General features: G+C 34.9%; 1 protein-coding gene across 1 annotated transcript in view; it reads right to left on the bottom strand.

The window, feature by feature from the left end:
* Nucleotides 1-1,413: 1,413 nt before the first annotated feature.
* Nucleotides 1,414-12,147, bottom strand: part of LOC124803361 (neural-cadherin-like) — a 333,705-nt gene continuing 322,971 nt past the window's right edge. Inside the window, 2 exon segments of the mRNA XM_047264547.1 lie at nt 1,414-1,684; nt 2,876-3,065. Coding sequence (XP_047120503.1) covers nt 1,414-1,684; nt 2,876-3,065 — 461 coding nt within the window.

Genomic DNA, 12,147 nt, shown 5'->3' with positions numbered 1-12,147 from the left:
GTAGACAAGATAAGGAATTCTGCTACCTTGAAAGCAAAGTTACGCAAGGGAGATGAATGAAGCAAGGAAGACATAAAAAGTGACTAGCACAGACAAGGCAGGCATTCCTCACCAAATGAAGTCTATTAATACCAAACAGTTCTTAATTTGATCAAGAAATTTCTAAGAATGTATACGGGGTAGTCAAATGAAAATGAGGCTGGTGGAAAAAACTGAGTAAAAATGGAATCACTGTAACTGTTAATGTAGTTATCTGACTGTAAGACAAGACAGTCAATGTCTTCATGGAAGAATATTTGTAGCTGCTCACAGAAATGTGATTTCACCATGCAAAGCAAATCGAAAGCCACAAATGTTTTTCTTCAGGGCTCCAAAACTATGGAAGTCACATGGGGAATGATCAGGACTGTATGAGAGATGTGTAAGAGCTTCTCAGCAAAACTTCTCTGGAGTGTGCTTGCTGGAGTGACTGTGTGTGTGTGTTTTCCTTTCTTTCTTGAAGATAGCTTTGGCTGAAAGTTCAGAGTGTAACAGTCTTTCTGCAGAGCCTGTCTGCAACTCAATGTGTCATCTTTACAGCGAGTAGCAGTCTATCCTTTTCATAATTGTTGGACTTTCCATTGTTTGTAAACTTATTTGGTTTGCTAGTTCTTGTGAGTCTCTCAAGATTACTAAGGGTCTGCCTAGAAATATCAACATGAGAATACATTTATTGCCAAATCTGTTTTTTGTCAATGTAAGAGAAAGATGTGGTTAAATAAGTATTAAGCCATCGTTTCTATAACATAAAAACGAAAAAAGAGATTGTATACAGCATTTAAGATTGTCCAGCTGATTTTCTGGTTCATTATTGCATGTTTGGAATTATTTATGTGATGCATGTGCTCAGTTGAATGAAGGTGTCTATGTAATGCACTCTTGACAGCTATCTATGGGCACTCAGGCCAGAATCTGGCCTTAGCGGCTGGAGATAGCAGTCATATAGTCATATGCACATGAAGTGTGCCTGCTTGAGTGAATATGTGTGTGTGTGTGTGTGTGTGTGTGTGTGTGTGTGTGTGTGTGTGTGTGTGCATTTTCCTTTCTTTTCTGAAGAAAGCTTTGGTCGAAAGTTCAGTCTGCAACTCAACATGTCATCTTTACAGCAAGTAGAAACAAAGTTTATAGTGGGAGACTAAATGAAATATTTCCATTCACCACATTTAGAATGAAATAAAGAGGCACAACATAGAAATGCACAATTTTCATGAGCAGCACCACCTCAAGGGCAAGCCAAACTGATATGTAGTGAAAATATTTTCTTACATGCACATAGTAATTTTATTTAACAAAGTGAACACATATAAAAATGCTTTCCTAAACTTTTCTTAAAGGACATCATTTATAAATTTGTAACTGTATATGAAATTAAATTCATAATGAATACTGATTATAACCATTCTTACCAACTATCAGAACAATTATTAATGCTACAATTGTCAAAGTCCATACACCAAGACTGACTGCAAATCCATCTCCCAAAAGCTTGCAGTTCATGCCTGTCTCACCATGAGGGCACATGCAGTTGTAGAGAAATTTCGAATTTTGATGTAAACATTGCTGGCTGTTGATACATGACATTTTTGCACAAGTAGTTTGAGTGCAATCCTTACTACTTGAAGCCAGTACTTTTGCATCACTGCATCTGACAACACAAAGATGGATTATTTCTAAATTTATATCAAGGAAATAGAGTTTCTTTATAAAAAAAATCAATATACACTGCTTATACATCAAGCTGTTAAAGTAATGTGACATAATAAATCACAGTTTGGTTGGAATCTAGATGGTGAACACACACACCTTATAGCATCTGAAGATAACTGGGTTGGCTTCTGAAATATAATACACAAAAGGATATTCCTATATAGACATGAAAACACACTACCTACCAGTTGTCTTAAGAGAAGTTCAGAATTAATATTATCAAAATAAATTGTATGCTACATTAAGAATAATATTTCATAATTCAAAATATGCATTTTAATAGACATCTTTGCTGCTAATCAAACTTATAAGGACTTTACAATGGAGGCAATGTCCAACAGTAGCACAAGTACTGAAACTGAATAATTCTATGGAACATAACAAACAAAAGTTTTAAATAATCATATTCACATTTGGCACTGCCTATAATATAGCAATTTTTTAGAAAGGCATATAAGACTGAACAGTGGTTATACAGCATATTAATAAGTTTCAAAAGATTAGTTATAACTGTTTCTGCTTCAAAAATAGAATGCCGCCAATGCCCCCACCCCTGCTTTTCTCATTTATCAACTTATGTCTTAATTGATATATAGGTAGCGAAATGTTTGAAGAAACTCTCCTTGTGTCTTACTATAGTGCTTGAAACTAATATTCTATGTTATTCTTTATTGCATTGGTTATGTTCATGACTACAGAGGAAAGAGCCTATACAGTAAACAAGCTCTCAGTTCTTCTCCCACAATGTATCATTTTCTTAATAAGAAATTATGAGTAATTTGTTTCTTCCTTCACTGATTCTTGATCTTTACATCCCCAAAACAAAGAATCTATGTGGTCTGACAACTAAATATCTGCTGTTGTATCTTGCATGTACTTCTCAGAACATGATAATCACTGTTATACTTGATGGCCAAGTTATTTATTTTTGTGGTAATTTTATTTTCTGACTTTTATTTGCAAAATCATATACTGCAGGATCTGTAACTGGTAACGTATTAACAAGAAACACCTGATTCAATTGAGATAACTAAGGAAAGGATATATTACCACAGTAGATTATCTTTTTATTTTGAACACCACAAAAAATAACGTGCTTCAAATACAGGAGAGCTTGAAAGATACTCACATGCAGTTAGACTGCTTCAGCTTGTCACTACATTTCACTGGTTCTGGGCAAATTATAAAATTACACTCAGAAGAATATTCACAGCCATATTCAAGATTAAGGGCTATTGTTGCCTGTCCCCATTGTGTGACATTTGACCCTGGAGGCAATGGAAGGGCTCTTCCATCTAGTCTCACATCATCCACACAGCCTGTTACAAAGAGTTTCAACAATCCTTTTAAGCTCAAGGTGTTGTCTGCAGCACTTATAATATGTAACATCTACAGTTTACATACTGAGATTTTGTAAGTAAGACAGGAAACTAGTTTCAGATTTAACTGCAATATTTTAATCAACAATTACTTCTGCATAATCTTGGTGCAAGATATGATATTTAGTTGGGTTACACTACTGTAGAAATTAAGTTCTGTTCTCATAACACACTTCTTATTCAACACTCTCATTAAATTCCTGTCATGATGAATGCAGTAGGGCTGATCAGCTCCACTTACTTTGACACTGTATACCACTAATACATTAAAAATTTAATTCTTTATGAATTTCTAATTTTCTAATTTCAGGGTATAATTTATATGCAGGTGAAGATAATGACAAATATTTCATGTAGAAACATTTTTAAAGTATAAATTCGTAACTGAAAACCTGTGGAAACCATGTAGGTCCTACATTTAAAAATCCAAAAAACCAGTAATGGTTTGTTTTAGGAAAGCCCTGTTCCTGTTCTATGTGAAGAACATCTTGTCTTTTTTATTATTCAGGAAATACTATTACTCAATAAAAATGTCAGATAGTTACTCAAATTTTAGACAAAAACTATTCACAAATCCAGAGCTACTGCCTTGTAGCCCTAATTTTTATCTACCCAAAAATGTATGATTTAATTATGAATATATGTTAGTGAAAGATGTTAAATACAAAAGTTAGGTGCCTGTAAATTCTTGGCAGGTTTTAATAAGCAACAGGGATAAAATTGCAGGTCCCAAAATCCACTCAAAAAATTGAACATAGTAGCATAAAACCCATTTAACGAATATACTAACAATGGTCAACCAAAATAACTTAATGACAAATGTGTAAAAGTGGTGCTACCAATTCCTGTCACTTATGTTGTTATTGAATATGTAATAGCTTTGTATTTTAACATTTTGTGAACACCTTTCTTGTTACTCTTTTAATAGCTGTTGTAGATAATGCCAAGGGTAGTAGATGGTTTGTAATGCATCCACAAAAAATTGTAATTGTCTCAATTTATCAAACGCCAGGCCCTGATGAGATAGCATTTAAAGAAAAAATTAACACTTCAATATTGCAGTTGTTGAGATACAGACAGCATAAAATTATAATTCTAGATGATATTAACATGGATAGATGGGGAAACATCAGAAGGTTTCACATTGACTGTATGATGGTAAAACAAATATTTTGGAACCAGATTTTAAACTGTAAGAGACTTCCAGGGGCAGATCTGGACCCTAACCACTATTTATAGGTTATGAACTGTAGAGTAAAACTGAAGAAATTGCAAAAAGGTAGGAAATTAATCAGATGGGACCTGGATAATTTGAAAGAAGCAGAAGTTGTTGAGAGTTTCAGAGGGAGTATTGGGCAATGACACAAAAGAAGAGGAAAGGATTACAGTGGAAGATAAATGAGTAGTTTTGAGAGACAATAGAGTGAAGACAGCAGATCAAATAGGTAAAAAGATAAAGCCTAGCAGAAATCCTTGGATAACACAGGAGATGTTGAAATCAATTGATGAAAGGAGAAAATATGAAAAAGCAGTAAATGAAGCAGGTGAAAAGGAATACAAATGTCTAAAAAAATGAGATAGACAAGAAGTGCAAAAAGGCTAAGTAGGAATGGCTAGAGGACAAATGTAAGGATTTGGATGCATGTGTCACTAGGGGAAAGATAGATACTGCCTACAGGAAAATTAAAGAGACCTTTAGAGAAAAGAGAAGCAGCCGTATGAATATCAAGAGCTCTGATGGGAAACCAGTAATAAGTAAAGAAATGAAAGCTAAAATGTGGAAGGAAAGTACAGAGTGCCTTTACATGGGAGATGTACTTGGAGGCAACATTAGTGATGGAAGAAAATGTAGCTGCAGATGAGATAGGCAGTATGATACTGCAAGAAGAAAATGACAGAGCACTGAAAGAAATAAGTTGAAACAAAGCCCCGGGAGTAGATGACATTCCATCAGAACTACTGATAGCCTTGGGAGAACCAGCCTGACAAAACTCCTCCATATGGTGTTCAAGATGTATGAAACAGACTTTGAGAAGAATGTGATAATTCCAGTTCCAAAGAAAGCAGATGCTGACAGGAATGAATATTACTGAACTGCCAGTTTAATAAGCAATTGTTTCAAAATACTAACATGAATTCTTTGCAGAAGAAGGAAAAAACTGGTAGAGGCCAACCTTGAGGAAGATCAGTTTAGATTCTGGAGAATTTAGGAACACACAAGGTTATACTGATGCTACAGCTTCTTTCTAGGTTGAGCGAAAGCACACCTAAGTTCATAGTATTTGTTGACCTAGAGAAAGCTTTTGACACTGTTGACTGGAATACTCGCTTTGAAATGCTGAAGGTAGTAGAGACAAAATACAGGGAGCAAAAGGCTATTTACAACTTATACAGGAATGAGACAGCAATTATAAGAGTCAAGGGGCATGAAAGGGAAGCAGTGTTATTCAATTTGTACACTGAGAAAGCCATAAAGGAAAACAAAGAAAAATTTGGAGTAGGAATTAAAATCCAGGGAGAAGAAGTAAAAACTTTAAGGTTTGCTGATTACATTGTAATTCTGTGATAGACAACAAATGACTTGGAAGCATAGTTGAATGGAATGGACAATACCTCGAAAGCACGATGTAAGATAAACAACAGCAAAAGCAAAATAAGGATAATGGAATGTAGATGAATTAAATCAGGTGATGCTGAGGGAATCAGATTAACAAATGACACACTTAATGTAACATATGAGATTTGCTACTTGGGCAACAAAATAATTGATGATGGCTGAAGTAGAGAGGACACAAAATGGCAATCACAAGAAAAGCACTTTTGAAGAAGTTTGTTAACATCAAATATAGGTCAGGAAGTCTTTTCTGAAAGTAGCCACATATGGAGATGAAACATCAACAGTTAACATTTACAAAAGAAGGGAAGAGAAGCTTTTGGAATGTGGTGCTACAGAAGAATGCGGAATATTAGATGGGTAGATTATGCAACTAACAAGGAGGTATTGAACAGAATTGGAGAGAAAAGTGTCAACCTAACTTCAAAAAGAACAAATGGATTACAACAGGTATTAGAATCTCATGTGCAGAGAAAAGAAGATTACACAATATAGCAAAGACACAGAACATGCCTCCTGAATTTCATTTGTACCTGAAGAATTACAAGAGGATCCTCAAAAATGTTGTAAGGAAAGCTAAAACAATGGCAAATGAAAAATACATTGAAAATTCAAAAAACAAATCTAAAGCTATATGGGAAGTTATAAAAAATCAAACAACAAGCGAAACTAAACAATATAAAAATATGAACTTATGTTATGAAGGACAAATGATTTCTTGCCCAACAAAAATTGCAGGGACCTTCAACAAATATTTTGCAAACATAAGTGAACAATTGGTGAGTGGACTGGAAGAACACAACATAATATCACTTCCATCATGCAATAGTGCGAGAAATGTGTCTACATCTTTGTTCCTTTCACCCAAAAATACTGAAGAAATTTTATCAGTTATAAAAACCTTGAAAACAGGGTACTCATGTGGAATTGATGGACTACCAGATGCAATTATTAAAAAATGCTGTCTTGCCTTAGCTGAACCCTTGACACACTTGTGCAACAGCTCACTGGCATCAGGAACCTTCCCTTCATGCTTAAAAACAGCAAAACTGAAACCACTGTTCAAAAAAGAAAATCCAAATGTGTTTCAAATTATAGACCAATAGCCCTACTGCCTGTATTTTCAAAAATTTTAGAAAAAGTTTTTATAAGAGATTGTCTGATTTCCTAAATAAAAATAAAATTCTCTCTCCTTCACAGCATGACTTCAGGAAAGGCTATTCAACTGAAAGTGCAATATTTGAATTTCTTAATGAAATTTATACTAAACTGGATGCAAGATTTTCAATAATCTACCTAACCATATTAAATCAATAGGTAAACTCTGTAGTTTTAAGAGTGAAGTAAAGGCATATTTAATTGATCATTGCTTTTACAGCCTGACAGAATATATAAAAGCCAAACAACAAAAATAAAGATGCATTATTAATATTCTACTTTGTACGTTGCCTGTCATGTTTGTTGTATGTATGAATCTTTGCTAAATTACTTCAATATCTAGTCCTAAGGATTGCAATACAAACTGTATTTTATCTTGTTAATACCTAACCATGTCCAATATCCTTGTATATATTCTATACATATAGGATTTGAAGGACTAAATAAATAAATAAATAAGAAAAAAATCTGTGGTACAAACTGGCTAGAAGAGAGGATACATTGAAAGGACACATTCTGAAACATAAAGGGGCCACCAATTTAGTACTGGAGGGAAGTGTGGCAGGTAAAAATCATGGAGGGAGACCAAGAGATGAAGAGAGTAAGCAAATTCATAAGGATGTAGGATCCAATAGTTATTCTGAGATCATGTGGGTTGAACAGGAAACAGTAGCATGGAGAGCTGCATCCAACCAGTCTTTGGACTAAAGACTACAACAACAAGGGCAAAAAGAAAAGAAAAAGTGATTTATATGGTTTATTCTTTAAAGTAATTGAAATATTAATATCTCAATGAAAAGCCCACCAGACTGAATTCATGTCTTGATAACATTATTAATAACATACACAGAAACTCTCTTGAATGTGATACTATAGAATTAGGAATATCAGTAATTTATTTATTTGTTTATTACTTGTCATTAGCCAACATTTGTTGAAATAGACAGTTTTGACATTACATTTGATAGTGGATCTAAAATTGGGAAACTATGTACATTCAAATTACATTACATGAGGATAAAGAGTTATTCTCTACATTATAATTCCTTAACATCATAGTTACTCTCTACTACACTCCAATTCCTTAACATCATAGTTACTTTCTACTACATTCCAATTCTTTTACATCATAGATACACTTATCAGCTAACAATTTGTGCAGCTGCTTCTTGAAGGCATCACCTTGTAGGTCTTTCAGTGATTGTGGTAACTTGTTATATAATTTTAATCCTGTTTGCTTAAAGCTACTTTGGACCTTAGACAGCCTAGTAAAGTCTACATCAAGATTGTTTTTATATCTGGTATCATGTGAATGAACATCCGTTCTGGAAGGTAAGGTATGTATTTGTTTTTTATGGAAAGAAGACACGTTTTTATATACAGAGAAGGTAATGTTAAGATGTTAAGTTCCTTAAAGTGCTTTCGACATGATTCTTGGCTTTTAATACCTGTAATTGCTCTAATTGCTTTCTTCTGCCACATGAACACTGTCTGAGCACCAGTTGAGTTGCCCCATAATTTTATTCCATACTGTACGTGAGATTCAAAGAAGGCATAATAAGAAGATAAAAGTTGTTTTCTGCTAACTAATGTTTTTAGTTTCCTTAGCAAAAAGACTACTCTAGATAGTCTGGTACATAACAGTTCCGTGTGGGTGTTCCATGTTAATTTTGGGTCCAGGCGGATTCCTAGAAGTCTTACAGAGTCAGACTCATTTAATTTTTCCTGTAGATTGTGCAAGAAGAAATATATAGTTTCAGTCTTGCTACTGTTGAGTATCAGCTTGTTACTGTGGAGCCATATGGCAGACTTTTCAAGCATTACTTTTGTTTGTTTCTTCACTTCCTCCAATTTGTTATCTGAGGTAATCAGGGTTGTGTCGTCAACATATATTATTGACTTGTGAAGCATGAAAGTAGGCAAGTCATTCATGTATACCAGGAAGAGAAAAGGTCCAAGCACTGAGCCTTGTGGCACGCCTCTTACAACTGGTAAGGCATTTGATTGCTGGCTATTTACTATAACTACCTGAGTTCTGTTTGTCAGGTATGATCTCATTAATGCCAGTTCGTTATTTTTGACACCATAGCCCTCTAGTTTATTTATTAGTATTTCATGGGATACAGTATCAAATGCTTTACTCAGTTCTAGTAGTACAGCACAAGTGATGGAATTGTTCTCGAAGCCATCAAGTATGTCTGTCACAAGAGTTTCTACTGCATTTACTGTAAACAATCCTGGCCTAAAACCAAAGAGCGAGGAGGAAAAAACATTTTGTTCAGCAAAGTAGTTGCAAAGTTGTGTTTTAATGCAGCATTCTATTATCTTGGATAATATAGGTATGAGGGATATTGGACGGTAACTTTCAGGTTTGTTTTTTTCTCCTTGTTTATAGATTGGGATAACAATAGTAGCTTTCAGGACCTCAGGAAATTTTCCAGTTGTAAAAGTACTATTGATCAGAAAGGTAAGAGGGGCAACAATAATGTCATTTATTTGTTTCAAGATGGTGTTGGAGATACCATAGAGATATTCACTGTATGAGCCATGTAGGTTTGTGACGACTTTGTATACAGTTTGCCAGGTCACCTGTTTCCATTTAAAGGATAAGTTATTTAGGGCAGGAATGTTGTAGGTAAAACTTCCAGAAGTTGCATCATCTGGTGCAGAGGTAGCAGTAGCTTCGAAATTAGTACTGTTAACAAAAAATTCATTTAATTTTTCTGGCACTAATGCAAGGATATGTCTTCAAATTGAAAATTCAGCTCTCAGTAGTGAAGGAAGAGAAGTGACATATAGACTACTAGAAAAATCCAATATAAAAAATATGATAGACCAGTTAAAGGAAATGGATTGACCACGTATTATGGATAGTAACAAAAGAATATGTAAAATCTTTTCCATTTTCTTGACAGAGATTAAGTGCATAGTAAAAAATACATGCCGCATTGTAACCAAAAGATATCATACTAATATTACACATAAGCAGCATTATACCAGTAAGTGGCATGCTCCATAATCTAACAAACTCACCATGCTACTATAAATTCCCCAAAATAAGTCTCATAAAAGTGACTGAGACAAGGAAAATTACATAAATATGAGAAAACTTTACAGATCCAAAATACAAAAATCCTAGATGTGGTGCAAATGATGAGTATATTGTAAATTTCAAAATAAATGTAAAGCAGCCTGGAATGTCATCAAAGGAAAATTAATTATATTAATAAAGAAAACGTATCCCTACTGACCATGGTGCACTCAATAAATATTCTGTAAATAGTGCCAGCACTAGCACTCCATTCAACAGTTCTACTTTGGGTGCAGAAACCCTGCTAAATTATGCAAAGCAAATAAGTGATAAACTTACATGGACCTTGATCACTTTAAATGACATCCATAAATCTATATATAAACTAAGCAATTCCTGAATAGAAGACTATTTTGGACTCAATAATTTCAAACTAAAGTGTATAGCAAAGAAGATCAAAATGTCACTTCTCTCACTGTCTAACAAAGTACTAGATGAAAGAAATTTGCCAAAATGTCTTAATCTCACAGTTATGTTAATTATATATAAAAAAAGTGACAGGAACTCTCAAATAACTATAGACCCATTTCAATAGTACAACCATATCAAATATAGTAGAAAGTTGTATGCATAAACAGATATATAGCTATTTTGAAAGCAACAAAATCTTAAATTAGCAACAGTTCAGATTCAGGGCTCACCTATCAACCGCAAAAGCAGTTGAACCTTGGGTGAATAATGTTTATGAAGGATATGAAAAAAGGCTATCTACAGCTGGAATGCTTACTGATTTAAGCAAAGAACCTGATTCGCTGTCACACTACATAATCATCAAAAAGTTAGAATATTATGACATACAAGATAAATCACACAGTTCATTCAAATCTTATTTAACCAATAGTTTACAGTTTGTTTATAGAAATATGCAGAGACCAGCAATACTCCCAATAAGAAGAGGAGCACCCCAAAGCTATGTCTTGGGACCTTCATGTTTATTGTCACTTTAATAGACTTTTCAAGTTATATACCATGTCAGAATCTCCTAATGTTGATGACATCAATAACCACAGGCAAGAAATTACAAAGTGGATAGCTAACAACAGAGGAATGGTGCAGGTGACTTATTGCTCATGTCACGGCAATCAGCTGTGCATAAACCAAACAAAAACTGAAGAAATATTTTTTAATCTGAAGGTAACCTAAAAATAAAATAAAGTTGTAAAGCTACTTGAACTGTTCATAGACCAGAAACTCTCTTGGGAAGAACACACAAATTAACTGTGCAGCAAACTAGCTCATTATTGTATAAATTAAGGAATAGTGCAAGCAAACAGTTGTTGCTCCACTCATATTTTGCTTTCTTCCATTCTCATCTGCAATATGGAATATTGCTATGGAGCACTTCCGCAGAAGCCAATAGCACAGGGTGGGACAAATAAAAATGGCCCAGAGAACAGAGTTCCAGTGTACAAAGAAACACAGCAGAGGAAAGGAAATGCAGTACTAACCTAACTACAGCAAATGTAGAAAGTGACCACCATTCATCTCCTGGAACTTTTGAGGCCTAGTCAGGAAGTTGATGAAGATGAAGGTCTCATCTGAAATGTTCTGCTGTAGTTCTTGAAGACTATGAGGGTTGTTGTGAGACACCTTAGACTTGAGGGTTCTCCACACAAAGTAATTGCACCCTGACAAATCAGGTGACCTGGGGGTCAGTTAGTGCCACAGCCAGACTGACCCCTGCTAACAATTCTGTCAGGTGTGAAGATTATGTCTATGTACTCCAATGTTTGGCAGGTTGTATGGGCAGTCGCTCCATCCTGTTGGAAGTAACTGTAGGTCTTTTCCTCCTCTTTTAATGGTGCCACAAATGGTTTCAGAATGTTGGCAATATAACATGCTGAAGACGGCATCTAACGAAAGAAGATGGGACCAATAATTTGGCATGCAGACACCATACACCAAACCCTAAACTTCTGGTCACGCAATGATGTCTCGTGAAAGTCACGCGGATTCTCTGCTGCCCAGAACTTGTGATTCTGTGAGCTGCTGAGGAGCATCTGCTGGTTTTACTGCATGAGCAACAGACACACCGTAAGGATGCATGTGCTGGTCCAGGTAGAGTATTCATCCACATGATTGACATGATATGCTGATCTCTTGTGACAGGTGTCGGGTTGGTCTGTCAGGAGAAGCATTTTCTGGTGAACTGAAGCCAC

The sequence above is a fragment of the Schistocerca piceifrons genome, chromosome 6, assembly GCF_021461385.2.
Source record: "Schistocerca piceifrons isolate TAMUIC-IGC-003096 chromosome 6, iqSchPice1.1, whole genome shotgun sequence".
Lineage (NCBI taxonomy): Eukaryota > Metazoa > Arthropoda > Insecta > Orthoptera > Acrididae > Schistocerca > Schistocerca piceifrons.
The sequence above is the reverse complement of the archived record's forward strand: the minus strand, read 5'-3'. Positions and strand labels throughout refer to the sequence as shown.